The following is an 18,294-nucleotide window of genomic DNA, read 5'->3' as shown; positions in this document are numbered from 1 at the left end:
GATTGGACAGGATTTGGAAAGACACACACCTGTCTATATAAGGTCCCACAGTTGACAGTGCATGTCAGAGCAAAAACCAAGCCATGAGGTTGAAGGAATTGTCCGTAGAGCTACGAGACAGGATTGTGTCGGGGCACAAGAAGGAGTTTGGATCCACCAAGACTCTTCCTAGAGATGGCCGCCCGGCCAAACTGAGCAATCCGGGGGAGAAGGGCCTTGGTCAGGGAGGTGACCAAGAACCTGATGGTCACTCTGACAGAGCTCTAGGTGTTCCTCTGTGTAGATGAGAGAACCTTCCAGAAGGACAACCATCTCTGCAGCACTCCACCAAGCAGGCCATTATGGTAGAGTGGACTGGGAGACTAGTCAGGATCGAGGAAAAGATGAACGGAGCAAAGTACAGAGAGATCCTTGATGAAAACCTGCTACAGAGCTCTCAGAACCTCAGACTGGGACGAAGGTTCACCTTCAAACAAGACAACGACCCTAAGCACACAGCCAAGACAACGCAATAGTGGCTTCGGTACAATTCTCTGATTGTCCATTGAGCGGCCCAGCCAGAGCCCAGACATCTCTGGAGAGACCTGAAAATAGCTGTGCAGCAACGCTCCCCATCCAACCCGACAGAGCTTGAGAGGATCTGCAGAGAAGAATGGGAGAAACTCCCCACATACAGGTGTGCCAAGCTTGTAGCGTCATTACCCAAGAAGACTTTTAGTTCAGTAATTAATTCAACCATTTAAAAAACAAAACAAGCACACATAAAACCTAAAAGCCATTCGTTCACATTAATAAAATCATGGAGGATAACACACAATAAAGTCTGGGACTTATTTCCATTGTGGTCCTCTTGAGACAAGATGGCTGAACAAGATACAACACAGTATGGCAGTGAAATAATCCAACAAAAACAGTTGTTTTCACACGTAGTTCTACCTCCTGTGCCTGGGCTTTTGGACCGGACTGTATACTACGCTCCATCGTTCTTCCTGCGTAAAGTTAAGACCTTAAATCTGCCGCCACACTGGCACGTTGAGAACGGATACCAAGTTAGAAATGGGATGAATTATTTTCTCATTGGTCAAGTGTGCGTGCTGCTCTTTTCTCATTGGTCAAGTGTGCGTGCTGCTCTTTTCTCATTGGTCAAGTGTGCGTGCTGCTCTTTTCTCATTGGTCAAGTGTACGTGCTGCTCTTTTCTCATTGGTCAGTGTGCGTGCTGCTCTTTTCTAATTGGCTAACATATCTGTTGGTCCGTCAAAAGTTACATTCATACAAACTTCATTTGTCCGTGAAAATGGATGGACATTTTCTGGTTGAATCATCATCTCTGCTGCCCACCAACGTATTTCTCCCATTGAGAGCATTAGTCATTCAGATAAGTTGGTCCTCCTCACAACCACCAGGATGTGGGTGAACGTAAAGATGTACTCCAGCGATTGTTGAACTTTTCCTGTTGAAAAGCGATATCCCAAGTATAAATACAGTAAAGTACACACACTTAAAAGGGTAACAAACATTATTCTGAGACAAATCGTGTTTTTTTTGTTTGTTTTGTTTTTTTAGACAACTGCAAAGTTTAAGGAGTTGGTTTGATGGGAAGTTGTGATGTCATCAGCCTCCCCTTGCTTGAGGAACAAAAGAGGAAAGCCCCCCCCCCCCCCTACTTGCGCTATGTTATGACTAACCTGGACTGCCTATTGAGATGTGTCTTTTGTTCAGTAGATCAGGTGTTAAATGACATGAAAAGGGAGACTGGACTGTCACTTTTTAATATGAATAATTCAGGACAAATAGGAAAACACTCAGTTAAAAAAAAATACAAGATCAGTCAAATCTCTTGTGATTTCGTGGCAGTGCAGCAGGGTGGCCTAGTGGTTAGAGTGTAGAGGTGGCAGGGTAGCCTAGTGGTTAGAGTGTAGAGGTGGCAGGGTAGCCTAGTGGTTAGAGTGTTGGGGCGGCAGGTAGCCTAGTGGTTAGAGTGTTGGACTAGTAACCGAAAGGTTGCAAGTTCGAATCCCCTGAGCTGACAAGGTACAAATCTGTCACTCTGCCCCTGACTAGACCGTCATTGAAAATTAACTAACTTCCCTATTTAAATAAATACATTTCCAATACATCTCCCAGAGTGCCCGAGTTGACAGTGAGTTGACCTCAACCCTCCAACGTTTCATTCTTGTAGTAGTTTCAGCCCTGTAGTAAATAGCTAACCTCCCCTCACACCCACCTGCCTATTCAACTAGCCATCAACATGTCTATTTACCATGAGAAATGCTGCAGTAGCCCTGATGATGATATTGACAGTAGCCCTGATGATGATGACAGTGACTTCCTAAAACAGGGTGTCTGAGAAGACCGATAGACCTTTTCAACAGGAACACCCATACATACTTGGGGTGTGTTCATTAGGCATCAAACGAAACCAAAACTGTCAGCAAAGTAAACAGAACAGATGAGTTTCCGTACACCAGATGAAGAGAACCAAATCGAACACCTTCACTGATAAAAATGTATTGTAAAAAAAAAAAGGTTGAGAGAATATATAGTAATAATAATATAATAATAATACTGAATTTCAGTTGTTTCACTCAGACCACTGAACCCTTAATGTCAGAGTTAATTAAACAATTAACAAAAAAAACAATTAACAAATTAACAAACACATTTTTTTTATTTCATGTAGGCCAAACACTCCAGCAAGAAGTTAAACATACATTCTGAAAGGCATGGAGTTCTCACACACACACACCCCAGGTCTGTGCCCCAGGTCTGTATCCAACCCTTTCTTCTATAAGGCCTCTGATTCCATCTGGTCTCTGTCCTCAGTTCCATCATCATGTCTGGTGATGGTCGAGGCCCCGGCAACAGCCCCACCTAACGCCTCCACCCTGCTACACTGGTGGCAACAGCTGCAGCTGTGATGTGGTGTCTGCTTCTGTCTCTGCTGGTTCTGGGCCAGGCCACTGAGGAGCGTCAGTACCCTGATCTCATGCGCCATACGGGCCTTCTCCCTCCGGTCCTCCCTGTCCGCCGCCTCCCTCTGCCTCATCTCCTCTCTCTCCAGCCACTGAGAGAGCAAGTCCTGCTGCCAGCGAGCCTGACAAAGAGACACAGAGAGAGAAAGAGAGTGAGAGAGTTTAGACACTGAGTTTTCTACCAAAAGCATGATGATGTACAGTTTATATTAGGTACACGTTTCTAGTACCGGGTCGGACCCTCCTCTAACTACAGAACGGCCTGAATTCTTCGGGCATGGAAACATTGCTCAATTGGTATCAAGGGACCTAACGGAAAACATTCTCCCACACCAGTACACCACCAGCCTACTACTGTTGTTCTAGTTACAGAAAGTTAGATTACACAACATTCGGAGAGTATATAAATGTCTCTCTCAACGTTGAGTTAATTAACGGCGCCACTTTACCACCAGAGTAGGGCTGTAGTTTTAATACGATTTTTTGATGCGAAGGCAGGGCCATTTTGAAGTGAATAGACATCACCGATATTTATTAATAAGCTTTACGTATCGGCCACACGGCCTTCGTCAGAGTTCTGACGAAAATACTTATTTTCCACCATCATTTGCAAATAAATTCGGTAAAAATCCTACAATGTGATTTTCTTGATTCTTTTTTCTCATTTTGTCTGTCATAGTTGAAGTGTACCTATGATGAAAATTACAGGCCTCTCTCATCTTTTTAAGTGGGAGAACTTGCACAATTGGTGGCTGACTAAATACTTTTTTGCCCCACTGTAGGTAATAGGGTATTCCTGATAAACTATGGGACTACATTGGTAATAGGGTATTCCCTATAAACTATGGGACTACAGGGAGTCATTTGGGACACAACACATATAGGGTGCGTTCAGAAAGTATTCAGACCCCTTGGACTTTCTCCACATTTTGATACGTTACAGCCTTATTCGAAAAATGATTAAATGTATCGGTTTCCTCATCAATCTACACACAATAACAAAGCAAAAAAATGGGTTTTTAGAAATTTTAGCTAAAAAATATAAAAATACATACGGAAATATCACTTTTACATAAAATTATTTTTTTTAAATGTTTGCTAATTTACATAAGTATTCAGACCCTTTACTCAGTACTGTGTTGAAGCACCTTTGGCAGCGATTACATCCTCAAGTCTTCTTGGGTAATGACGCTGCAAGCTTGGCACATCTGTATTTGGGGAGTTTCTCCCATTCTTCTCTGCAGATCCTCTCAAGCTCTGTCAAATAGCTGCACAGCTATTTTTCAGGTCACTCTCGAGCTGGTTTTCATCAATGATCTCTCTGTACTCCCAGTCCCAGTCCCTGCCGCTGAAAAACATCCCCACAGCATGATGCTGCCACCACCATGCTTCACCGTAGGGATGGTGCCAGGTTTCCTCCAGACGTGACGCTTGGCATTCAGGCCAAAGAGTTCAATCTTGGTTTCATCAGACCAGAGAATCTTGTGTCTTATGGTCTGATAGTCTTTAGGTGCCTTTTGGAAAACTAATAGGGATGTCATGCCTTTTACTGAGGAGTGGCTTCTGTCTGGCCACTACCATAAAGGCCTGATTGGTGGAGTGCTGCAGAGATGGTTGTCCTTCTGGAAGGTTCTCCCATCTCCAAAGAGGAACTCTGGAGCTCTGTCAGAGTGACCATTTGGTTCTTGGTCACCTTCTAGACCAAGGCTCTTCTTCCTCAATTGCTCAGTTTGGCCGGACGGCCAGCTCTGGGAAGAGTCTTGATGGTTCTAAACTTCTTCCATTTAAGAATGATGGAGGCCCCTGTATTCTTGGGGACCTTCAATGCTACAGAAATGTTTTGGTAGTCTTCCCCAGATCTGTGCCTCGGCACAATCCTCTCTCGGAACTCTACGGACAATTCCTTCAACCTCGTGGCTTGGATTTTTGCTCTGACATGCACTGCCAACTGTGGGACCTTATATAGACAGGTGTGTGCCTTCCCAAACTCAAGGAGGATCAATGGAAACAGGATGCACCTGAGCTCAATTTCGATTCTCATAGCAAAGAATCTGAATACTTAAATAAGGTGTTATTTTTTTTGTCATTATGGGGTATTGTGATGTCATTATGTGGTATTGTGATGTCATTATGGGGTATCGTGTGTAGATTGATGAGGATTATATTTGATCCATTTTAGAACAAGGCTGTAACGTAACAAAATGTGGAAAAAGTCAAGGGGTCTGAATACTTTCTGAATGCCCTGTTTAGATACACATATCTATCTATTCGTCTCTGACCTGCTCCTGCCTCTGGCCCTCCAGCTGTACCATCAGACCCCGGGACTCTGAGACCAGCCTCTGGAAGCAGTCTGCCAAGTGCTTCAACACAGGCTCTAGGGGCTGGGTGGAGGGAATGGTGATACCACTGCCGAGGTTGGGGCAATGGTCTGGGGGTGGAGAAAAATGGGAAGCAGGCTGGGGTGGTGGCGGTGTTGACCTGGAGCTGCGGTCATCCTCCAATGGATGAACTGCAATGCAAGAGATTAAATAGATTAATTAATCAGATATTCTGATTTCGATAAAGTTTTATTACCACAACATTGCCCAATTTGTTCAACACTTTTTTGGTTACTACATGATTCCATATGTTTTATTTCATAGATTTGATGTCTTCACTATTATTCTACAATGTAGAATCAACAGTTTACCCAAATTGCAAGGTTATTACAGTAAATGAAAACAGAAACGAAAATAAAAACGAAAATTGGAAAAACAATTTAGCAAAATAAAAATATATATAAAAAAAAACACTTGAAAAAAAAAACTACTGAAACTAATATTTTGGACTGCAAAAAAAATAGAAACAAATTGTTTAGTTTTTCTTAGTCTAAAAACTTTCGGCAAATATCAAAAAGTTTAAGGTTCTGAATCTGGCGGGTAAATGTTGCCAGGAAATGGCGATGTTTCAAATAGGCCTAGCTTGTGCATCACTATCACCAGCTAACAGGGAAGAAATCCGAAGACGAGCACGGCGCGTGACTGTGCCAAGCTAGAACAGCTTGTGAAGTTGTTGGAGCCGTTTACAATCCACATTGACCAACTTCAAACTGACAGCCAGTTGTGTGTCTGATGTGGTGCCGTGCCTTCTCATCCTTGAGGCATTCAACTACTGTTGCAAAAAAGAGGTCCTTCTGAAGTCACTGTGTGAGCGCTTCACATGCGATATGGCCTCACATTTTTTTTTAAAGCTTATGGCCATTCACAATATACATCTACATAATAGTGTTAAACAAATCAAAATATATTTATATATTTTAGATTCTTCAAAGTAGCCACCCTTTGCCTTGATGACAGCTTTGGACACTCTGGGCATTCTATCAACCAGCTTCACCTGGAATGCTTGTCCAACGGTCTTGAAGAAGTTCCCACATATGCTGAGCACTTGTTAGCTGCTTTTTCTTCACTCTGCAGTCCAACTCATCCCAAACCATCACAATTGGGTTGAGGTCAGGTGATTGTGGAGGCCAGGTCATCTGATGCAGCACTCTATCACTCTCTTTCTTGTTCACATAGCCCTTACACAGCCTGGATGTGTGTGGGGTCATTGGGACAAATGATAGTGGGACTAAGTGCAAACCAGATGGGATGGCGTATCGATGCAGAATGCTGTGGTAGCTATGCTGGTTACGTGTGCCTTGAATTATAAATAAATCACAGACAGTGTCACCAGCAAAGCACCCCCACACCTCCTCCTCCATGCTTCACGTGAGAACCACACATGCGGAGATCATCCGTTCACCTACTCTGCGACTCACAAAGACACAGCGGTTGGAACCAATAATCTCAAATATGGACTCATCAGACCAAAGCAAAGAAAAAAAAAAGTCCACAGGCCCAGTGCTTCGTGTTTCTTGGCACAAGCAAGTCTCTTTTTCTTATTGGTGTCCTTTAGTAGTGGTTTCTTTGCAGAAATTCAACCACGAAAGGCCTGATTCACAGAAGTTGAGATGTCTGTAACTTGAACTCTGTGAAGCATTTATTTGGGCTGCAATTTCTGAGGCTGGTAACTCTAATGAACTTATCCTCTGCAGCAGAGCTAACTCTGGGTGGTCCTTTCTTGTGGCGGTCCTCACGAGAGCCAGTTTCATCATAGCGCTGGATGGTTTTGGTAACTTGAAGAAACTTTAAAAGTCCTTCATTTTCCAGATTGACTGACTTTCATTTCTTAAAGTAATGATGGACTGTCATTTCTCTTTGCTTATTTGAGCGGTTCTTGCCATAATATGGACTTGGTCTTTAACCAAATAGGGCTATCTTCTGTATACCACCCCTACCTTGTCACAACACAACTGACTGGCTCAAACACATTAAGAAGGAAAGAAATTCCACAAATTAACTTTTAACAAGGCACACCTGTTAATTGAAATGCATTCCAGGTGACTAGCTCATGAAGCTGGTTGAGAGAATGCCAAGTGTGAGCAAAGCTGTCATCAAGGCAAAGGGAGGCTACTTTGAAAAAATCTCAAATCTAAAATATATTTTAATTTGTTTAACACTTTTTTGGTTACTACATGATTCCATATGTGTTATTTCATCGTTTTGATGTCTTCACTATTATTCTACAATTTAGAAAATAGTTTTTTTTTTTTAAACGAAGAACCCTGGAATGAGTAGATGTGTCCAAACATTTACATAAAGTGTAGTAGAATTACATGAAAAGGGTTTATAAAAAGGCTAACATTTTCCTGTCCAAAGAAAGGAGAAGAAATGTGATAAAGCCTATATCTTAGGCCTAGTCTAAAAAAATTGACCTATTCTATTGGTCAGCTTGTCATTCTGTGCGAGAAAGAAATAGCCTATTCCAAAACAAACTCTGGGATATACAACCAGTAGCCTACGGCTACATCCCCCCAAAAATTAAACGCGATGAGGCAGATCAGAAGTTGAACATTTTTGATAAACTATTATTATATGGTTAGAGCGTAGGGGCGGCAGGTAAACTAGTGGTTAGAGTGTTGGGGCGGCAGGTAAACTAGTGGTTAGAGTGTAGAGGCGGCAGGTAACCTAGTGGTTAGAGTGTAGGGGCGGCAGGTAACCTAGTGGTTAGAGTGTAGGGGCGGCAGGTAACATAGCGGTTAGAGTGTAGGGGCGGCAGGTAACCTAGTGGTTAGTGTGTTGGACTAGTAACCGAAAGGTTGCAAGATCGAATCCCCGAGCTGACAAGGTAACAATCTGTCGTTCTGCCCCTGAACAACGACACACCAAGCCTGGAAACAGCAGGACCCCCAAGCCATAATAGTTAATAATAGTTGGAACACTGGTTCCAACTTGAACAATGTGACTACAAAATATCTCAAAAGTTACCTGTAATTTTTGCCAAAACACTTCAAACTACTTTTGTAATACAACTTTAGGTATTTTTTTTACGTAAATAATTGATAAAATTGAAGACGGGATGATCTGTGTTCAATACAGGAAGAAGACAAACTGAAGCATGCTTTCTGGTCACGCGCCTCTATCTAACAGTACACTTCAAGTGACCCTCGTTCAAGATGGCCGTACTTCTTCATTACACAAAGGAAAAACCTCAACCAATTTCCAGACTGTTGACATCCAGTGGAAGCGATATGAACTGCAAGAAGGTCCCTTAGAAATCTGGATTCCCAATGAAAACCCATTGAAAAGAAAGTGACCTCAACAACAAAAAAATCTGAATGGTTTGTCGTTGGGGTTTGGCCAGCTAAATAAGTTCTGTTATACTCACAGACATGATTCAAACAGTTTTAGAAACTTCAGATTGTTTTCTACCAAAATATACTAATAATATGCATATCTTATCTTCTGGGGATGAGTAGCAGGCAGTTGAATTTGGGCATGCATTTCATCCAGACGTGAAAATACTGCCCCGTAAACAAAAGGTTAAACAAATATCGGCATTGATCCTTTTTGCACTAACATGTAATGACTCATCACTGCTGCTACTGTTTATCATCGGTCACTATTCCTAGTTGTATGTTCATATCTACCTCAATTACCTCGTACCCCCCCGCACACTCGGAGCGGCAGGGAGCCTAGCGGTTAGAGCGTTGGGCCAGTAACCGAAAGGTTGCAAGAACCAAATCCCTGACTAGGTTAAAGACGGCATCCCCGGCCGCGTCCTCAGAGCAACGAAAACATGCGGTCTCTCCTTCACTGCAGCCGAGGTGAGTAAGACATTTAAACGTGTTAACCCTCGCAAGGCTGCAGGCCCAGACGGCATCCCCAGCCGCGCCCTCAGAGCATGCGCAGACCAGCTGGCCGGTGTGTTTTACGGACATATTCAATCAATCCAGTCTGTTGTTCCCACATGCTTCAAGAGGGCCACCATTGTTCCTGTTCCCAAGAAAGCTAAGGTAACTGAGCTAAACGACTACCGCCCCGTAGCACTCACATCCGTCATCATGAAGTGCTTTGAGAGACTAGTCAAGGCCCATATCACCTCCACCCTACATGACACCCTAGACCCACTCCAATTAGCTTACCGCCCCAATAGGTCCACAGACGATGCAATCGCAACCACACTGCACTAACCCATCTGGACAAGAGGAAAACCTATGTGAGGATGCTGTTCATCGACTAGAGCTCAGCTTTTAACACCATAGTACCCTCCAAACGCGTCATCAAGCTCGAGACCCTGGGTCTTGACCCCGCCCTGTGCAACTTGGTACTGGACTTCCTGATGGGCCGCCCCCAGGTGGTGAGGGTAGGTAACAACATCTCCACCCCGCTGATCCTCAACACTGGGGCCCCACAAGGGTGCGTTCTGAGCTCTCTCCTGTACTCCCTGTTCACCCACGACTGCGTGGCCATGCACGCCTCCAACTCAATCATCAAGTTTGCAGACGACACTACAGTGGTAGGCTTGATTACCAACAATGACGAGATGACCTACAGGGAGGAGGTGAGGGCCCTCGGAGTGTGGTGTCAGGAAAATAACCTCACACTCAATGTCAACAAAACAAAGGAGATAATTGTGGACTTCAGGAAACAGCAGAGGGAGCACCCCCCTATCCACATCGACGGCACAGTAGTAGAGAGGGTAGTAAGTTTCAAGTTCCTTGGCATACACATCACAGACAAACTGAATTGGTCCATCCACACAGACAGCATCGTGAAGAAGGCGCAGCAGCGCCTCTTCAACCTCAGGAGGCTGAAGAAATTTGGCTTGTCACCAAAATCACTCATAATCGAGAGCATCCTGTCGGGCTGTATCACCGCCTGGTACGGCAAGTGCTCCGCCCACAACCGTAAGGCTCTCCAGAGGGTAGTGAGGTCTGCACAACGCATCACCGGGGGAAAACTACCTGCGCTCCAGGACACCTACACCCCCCGATGTCACAGGAAGGCCATAAAGATCATTAAGGACAACAACCACCCGAGCCACTGCCTGTTCATCCCGCTATCATCCAGAAGGCGAGGTCAGTACAGGTGCATCAAAGCTGGGACTGAGAGACTGAAAAACAGCTTCTATCTCAAGGCCATCAGACTGTTAAACAGCCACCACTAACATTGAGTGGCTGCTGCCAACATACTGACTCAACTCCAGCCACTTTAACAATGGAAAAATGTATGTAAGAACTGTATCACTAGCCACTTTAAACAATGCCACTTAATATAATGTTTACATACCCTACATTACTCATCTCATATGTATATACTGTACTCGATACCATCTACTGCATCTTGCCTATGCCGTTCTGTACCATCACTCATTCATATATCTTTATGTACATATTCTTCATCCCTTTACACTTGTGTCTATAAGGTAATTGTTGTGAAATTGTTAAGTTAGATTACTCGTTGGATATTACTTCATTGTCGGAACTAGAAGCACAAGCATTTCGCTACACTCGCATTAACATCTGCTAACCATGTGTATGTGACAAATAACATTTGATTTGATAACATCTTGCTGAGTCTACCTTTGATGATATAATGATAATCAGTGATAGCAGAAAGTGTAACCGACAGAGCGAGTCAGACAGAGAGTAGAGTACATACCAGCAGGTTCATGATAGTCGTTGCTGTGCTCTAGAAAAGCATCATGGCGTCTTCCACCCCGGCCAACCAGTGACCGAGTGGTGATTCCTACATCGTTGAACTCGTAGTCGTCTGTGTCGTCTGCCTCCCTGTCCTCCTCCACCTTCATCTCAGACACCATATACCGTGACTTCCGTCCTGCCGTCCCCTCAGGAGATACAAAATTGCATCCTCCTCCTAGTCTTCCAATCCCTTCAGATCCCAAATAGCGCCCTGTTTCTGCGATCAATTCAGACCCAAAATGGCACCCTCCTAATAATCCTCCTATGCCTTCAGGAGATCCAAAATGCCGCCCTCCTCCAGTCCCTTCCATAGCGCGATTTCTCCCCAGCACAGCATCCATCTCAGAGTAGTACCTGAAACTGCAGGGTTGGGAGTCATCCACGCTCATCAGCAGCTTGGCTCTGACATAGTTGGCCTTGAGGGTCTTGACGCGGAGCCGGCACTGGTGAGGGCTGCGTGAGAAGCCCAGGTCACACATGCGGGCTGAGAGGTGTTTGAAAACATGGCGGTTACGGACATTCTCCGCCAGGCTCTTCTGCACTCGCTCGTCACTCCAGGCACACAGCAACACCTGGGTCTCTTCCACTGTCCAATTGACGGAGCGCTCGGCCTCTCGCTTTCCTGCAGGAAAGAGTACAGTTACAGTACGGCAAATGTTCAAAACAAGATGGCCGACTGACTGTGGTAACACCTTATCGACATGTACAGTAGCTAGGTTTATACAGTAGAGACTGGTACAGTGGTACTAGCTGATATTACTAGATTTGTTGCCCTGAACCAAATGACACTGAATTACAGGAAACAGGTGCGTCTTAATTCCTGGCTGCAAAAGTGTGAAGCATGCAGACTGCAGATGGTGCTTAGCTATAAAGTATCTGGAATATCTCACATTTCTGCTAGAATGTTTGGCAACAATATCGTACTAGTTATCACTTGACTGTTGTCAAAAAAAAATGTTTGAGTACCTAGCTAGTAGGCTAGCTAGTTAGCTACTAAGCAAGAGTCAAGATAAGTTTCGGTTTCCAAACCAGTCTGCTTTGCGACATAGCTATCTAACATCAAAACGGGCATTATCAAGTCTAAAAATAATTGTAAAAACATTAGCATTTTCAATAGCAAAGTGAAATCAAAGCATTGCCAGGATGTGTAGCTAAGCTTTTGCTTACTTTGGCTAGCTTCAACACATTACGAATGAGATGCATGCAGCGTTAACAACCAAATGTGTAAAACGTAAAAAAAAAAAAACATACAGCACCTTTTTTCAGAAACTTACTTTTAGTAGAAGTTGTCACCGAATTAGTAGAGTTGATAATTGGAGGATTCATTCTTTTTAAATATATATTTTTTGTTGCTTTCAATTTGTAATAAACATCCACAGATAACGCTGTGATTTCCTCTTCCGGTTTCAGAGTCTTGTTTGCGTGACGTCACCACGAGACAAGGAGGAGTCCGTTTCCTTCTTTTTTTTGTTGCAGTGGCGTAAACAAACTGAAAACTACAATTGAAATAGAATAGAGAATGCAATATAAAAAAATACCACATTAAATGTTCCCAAGGAAAATATGTGATCAAGAAAAAAATTAAGATTATTATTATTTTTTTTTTTTTTTGATAAGACAAAACGTTTTTACTCATCATTAAGTTATCAAAATGTCTGTCTCTCTCCTTTGAGATGAGAAAGAGGAACAAGACAATGTGAGAACAGTGTGTCTTGTAAAGGAGGAGGAGGTGAAAGCTCTTCTGAGATTCCCAATACTGCGTTTGGCAGTGTGCATTCTGCAATGTACATATAACATTTGAGTCATTTAGCAGACACACTTATCCACAGCGACTCAGCCATAGCCATTTTGTAAACACAGCAATGCAGAACCAAAGTGTGAAAGATTGGCTGTGACTAACACTGCATAGTAGTGATCATCATCAACATCGCCATTGAGCGCTTCCACCATTTTAAAGTAGTCAACTGGGTGGGAATTCCAACTTCATTGGCTGATCTCTCCAGATTACCCTTGTGGGGGTCATGTCCAACCGGGTCATCAGGAGGGAACAGCCAATTGATGGAATTAAATAGAGATGTTTATTCTATTCATCTCTATGGATAGCCTGCAGCATAGTGATCACACACACACACACACACACACACACACACACACAACCACTGTCCCCTGCACATTAGCTACTGGTTCCCGTCTCCTCTTTCTGTGCTCACTGACCTTCTGACTTTCTCCTCATGCCAGGGAGAGATATACAACCAGTCTCTCTGTCTCTTCCTTCTCCCTCTGAGTGTGTGTGTGTGTGTGTTCATGCATGATATACAACCTGTCTGCTCAGTAAGGGGAGAATACATCCCATAATTCCCATCCCTTCTCCCCTGCCCTAGCCAGACATTATTACAAGCCTATACTTGTTATTTATTACAGTAATATATTATCACAAGCTCAGCCTGTCCCTGGGAAGTCACGCTTTTAGCAAGATAACTGTTCCTGTCCCATGATCTTAAAAGAGAGAATCCGGAGGTAAAAACCTTGAATCTTAAAAGAGAGAATCCGGAGGTAAAAACCTTGAATCTTAAAAGAGAGAATCCGGAGGTAAAAACCTTGAATCTTAAAAGAGAGAATCCGGAGGTAAAAACCTTGAATCTCAAAAGATCCTCACCGTTACGTTCTGGTGGTAACACAGTCTTTACCTGCTTATTTTCCATGGCAAAACTAAGTTTTTACGGTACAATTCCTCTGTGTCTAGATGAGTCCTCTCGTGTATTATGTGTGTGTGTGTGTGTGTGTGTGTGTGTGTGTGTGTGTGTGTGTGTGTGTGTAATAATGCTGCAGTGTTGCTGCCTGAGAGAGGCTGCGTTTGACTTTTCAAATAAAAGCATTTGTTATTTTTGTTCAAGACAAATCATTTTGTACTCTACTCTTACAACACAATTCATATTTTAACCTATTTAACCACTATTTAATCACTATTAAATCAATTTAGCCAGTATTCTAACCTATTTAACCACTATGCTAACCTATTTAACCACTATTTAGTCACTATTAAATCAATTTAGCCACTATTCTAACCTATTTAACCACTATGCTAACCTATTTAACCACTATTTAGTCACTATTAAATCAATTTAGCCACTATTCTAACCTATTTAACCACTATGCTAACCTATTTAACCACTATTTAGTCACTATTAAATCAATTTAGCCACTATTCTAACCTATTTAACCACTATTTAGTGTTACTAAAGTCTAAAATGTTTTTGAATAACTTTACGTTTGTGTTTAAATTCAAACCATGTTGATTTTCAGTGATTATTCAGTAGTTCAGTGTTGACTGTACAGGCAAGGATAGTAAACTGCATTTTTTTTTTACACTAAATAAGATACTGTGAGACAATAGCAGGAAGATATATTTTACATTTTTCTACCTAGAAATGTTTTCAATACATGATGTTTATAATAGTATGTTTCCCTCGTCTTCATCCTCCTATAGCTGGTCTCCAGCTGCAACCGTATCCATGTATACCAGAGTGGGACCCCCCCGACCCCCCCCCCCACCCCCCCGACCCCACAAAAAAAACACATATGGCTCGACAATCATACGCCAAGTAATTTACGAGACGTTGCAAAGCGTGAGCTTCAGAGAAATAGCTTTAGATATGTGCGGCTGTCTTTATAGTAGGCCTGCTACTCTGCTTTTTCGAAAGGCAGGCAGCCCCATGACAGTGTCCCGAACGGCACCCGATGTCTTTTACAGTGCACAACATTTGACCATATCCCTACGGGCCCTATAAAAATGAGTACTGCACTATAAAAAAAAAAAAAGGGAATAAAATGTCCCATTTGGGACACGGTAGTCCGTCCACCCACTCCCAATTATAGAACACTTAGCGGCCTGCGTGGACACCCTCTAATCACGATGCTCCTTTATAGCATCCACCTTCCAATTATGTGGCGGAGATTTTGACCAATGTGTGGCGTGACCAATAGCCATCCGCCATGTAAGACCTGGGTCGGGAGGCGGAGCGTAATACGACACCTACAGAGAGAAGAACTAGAGTTCGAGAAGGTTGCACATCTGTGAAAAGGATTCCTTTCATTCCAATCCTCTCAAAACAACTTTTCTAGTTTCATTGGTGGAACAACAACAATTGGGGTGCATCCTAAATGGCATCCCTTTCCTACTGTTGGGCCCTGGAATATGGGCCCTGGTCTGTGGGCCCTGGTCTGTGGGCCCTGGACTATGAGCCCTGGTCTGTGGGACCTGGACTATGGGCCCTGGTCTGTGGGCCCTGGTCTGTGGGCCCTGGAATTTTAGCTACATGAAGTAGCTAAGAGAAAACATGCAATGTAGCCAAAGCTTATAGGGTCCCTTAGGAAACACTTATCAACACTTTGGTTCCAACCTTGTCACAATAACTCGTCCCTGGCATTTTAATTAGTTGTAATCTCAAACAACGTTGTATTCAAATATTTGCCCACTATTATATTCTAACTATAGAATAAGAGAATATTTTCATGTTTCCAACAGTTTTGCTCTAATTTGCATGTAAAATTTCAAAATCGATCCTAGATTATTTGTCCCTAGTGGTGTAAAGTACTTTAAGTAAAAAATATTTCAAGTACAACTTAAGTAATTTGTTTTGGTATCTGTACTTTACTATTTTTATTTTGACTACTTTTACTTCACCACATTCCTAAACAAAATACTGTACTTTTTACTCCATACATGTTTCCCCGACACCTAAAAGTACTCGTTACATTTTGAATGCTCAGCAGGACAGGAAAATGGTCCAATTCACCCACTTGTTAAGAGAACATCCCTGGTCATCCCTACTGCCTCTGATCTGGAGGACTCACTAAACAGAGAACATCCCTGGTCATCCCTACTGCCTCTGATCTGGGGGACTCACTAAACAGAGACCATCCCTGGTCATCCCTACTGCCTCTGATCTGGGGGACTCACTAAACAGAGAACATCCCTGGTCATCCCTACTGCCTCTGATCTGGCGGACTCACTAAACAGAGAACATCCCTGGTCATCCCTACTGCCTCTGATCTGGCGGACTCACTAAACAGAGAACATCCCTGGTCATCCCTACTGCCTCTGATCTGGAGGACTCACTAAACAGAGAACATCCCTGGTCATCCCTACTGCATCTGATCTGGAGGACTCACTAAACACAAGTGCTTTGTTTGTAAATTATGTCTGTGTGTTGGCGTGTTCCCCTGGCTATCCGGAAATAAAATAAAAACAAGAAAATGGTGCCGTCTGGTTTGCTTAATATAAGGAATTTGAAATTAAGTACATTTTATCAATTACATTTATTTTTGATACTTACTGTAAGTATATTTAAAACCAAATACTTTTACTCAAGTAGTATTTTACTGGGTATTTTTATTGAGTCATTTGCTATTAAGGTATCTTTACTTTTACTCAAGTATGACAATTAGGTACTTTTTCCACCACTGCAATGGAGTGAAATGCAGAAATTATTAAAGGGTTGAAATTAGTTTTGGTTGAAGTTGAATTGAACAGTATAAACCAATCAGAATGGATGAAGACTCATTGAAATCACTTAGAATGTATGTGTTAACACCCCTAGGATCACTCACTACTCCTAAAGCACCCTGGGATCACTCACTACTCATATAGCACCCTGGGATCACTCACTACTCCTAAAGCACCCTGGGATCACTACTCACTACTCCTAAAGCACCCTGGGATCACTACTCACTACTCATAAAGCACCCTGGGATCACTCACTACTCATAAAGCACCCTGGGATCACTCACTACTCATAAAGAACCCTGGGATCACTCACTACTCATAAAGCACCCTAGGATCACTCACTACTCATAAAGCACCCTGGGATCACTCACTACTCATAAAGCACCCTGGGATCACTCACTACTCATAAAGCACCCTGGGATCACTCACTACTCATAAAGCACCCTAGGATCACTCACTACTCCTAAAGCACCCTGGGATCACTCACTACTCATAAAGCACCCTGGGATCACTCACTACTCCTAAAGCACCCTGGGATCACTCACTACTCATAAAGTACCCTGGGATCACTCACTACACATAAAGCACCCTGGGATCACTCACTACTCATAAAGCACCCTGGGATCACTCACTACTCATAAAGCACCCTGGGATCACTCACTACTCATACAGCACCCTAGGATCACTCACTACTCATAAAGCACCCTGGGATCACTCACGACTCATAAAGCACCCTGGGATCACTCACGACTCATAAAGCACCCTGGGATCACTCACTACTCATACAGCACCCTGGGATCACTCACGACTCATAAAGCACCCTGGGATCACTCACTACTCATAAAGCACCCTAGGATCACTCACTACTCATAAAGCACCCTGGGATCACTCACTACTCATAAAGCACCCTGGGATCACTCACGACTCATAAAGCACCCTGGGATCACTCACTACTCATACAGCACCCTGGGATCACTCACTACTCATACAGCACCCTAGGATCACTCACTACTCATAAAGCACCCTGGGATCACTCACTACTCATAAAGCACCCTGGGATCACTCACTACTCATAAAGCACCCTGGGATCACTCACGACTCATAAAGCACCCTAGGATCACTCACTGCTCATAGAGCAAATGTACAACTTTTACTATTCAAAAACTAAAAATACCATCATACTGTCCAATATATATATATATTTTTAAATACCGTGATATATTTTGGCCATATCTTCCAACCCTAGCCCAAGGGTGAGTGATTCGACTGGGAGCCTAGACATAATGTGTCAGGTTACAGACAATGTAGCTATCCAGACACGCAGAGGCTCAAAGAATTCTATATAGAATCATAATTATAGGATCTCTGTGGTCACGTATCCTTCATACAGCTCTTGAAATTCTATATCTCTGATTATCATTGTGCTCAGTAAATAATTGCCCTTCAAGCGCCAAATGGGAACGAATGCAAAGGATATTTTTGCATTCATTCCCATTCCAATCGTGACTTCCATTGTCTTTTATTGGAACCCTAGCTGTCTATAATAACTACCTATGTCATTCAACTTTTTTTAGGATTTCCATATTTGGGGTTGTCATTGGCACATATTTCATACGGTCATGATTAACAGCAGTGCTTACATTCCATTGGTTCAATCCGTACTTCCACATATTCTATTGGAGTCCCAGCGATCTACAGATATGACTCTATATGGCACCGTTTGGGGATTTCCACCTTGAATTCCTTTACGTTT

The 18,294-nt window shown here is 43.0% G+C and overlaps 1 protein-coding gene across 1 annotated transcript; it reads right to left on the bottom strand.

Annotated features, from left to right (window-relative positions):
- Positions 1-2,650: 2,650 nt before the first annotated feature.
- Positions 2,651-12,371, bottom strand: LOC139411874 (uncharacterized). The gene is made up of 4 exons (XM_071158624.1): positions 12,310-12,371; positions 10,995-11,657; positions 5,253-5,482; positions 2,651-3,095 (listed from the first exon to the last, which is right to left on the bottom strand). Exons 1-4 carry the CDS (start codon positions 12,359-12,361, stop codon positions 2,787-2,789), a joined length of 1,254 nt encoding a protein of 417 aa, XP_071014725.1. The 5' UTR covers positions 12,362-12,371; the 3' UTR covers positions 2,651-2,786.
- Between the last annotated feature and the right edge of the window lie 5,923 nt (positions 12,372-18,294).

This window comes from Oncorhynchus clarkii, chromosome 6, assembly GCF_045791955.1.
Source record: "Oncorhynchus clarkii lewisi isolate Uvic-CL-2024 chromosome 6, UVic_Ocla_1.0, whole genome shotgun sequence".
Lineage (NCBI taxonomy): Eukaryota > Metazoa > Chordata > Actinopteri > Salmoniformes > Salmonidae > Oncorhynchus > Oncorhynchus clarkii.
This window is presented reverse-complemented; position numbering and strand designations above follow the sequence as displayed.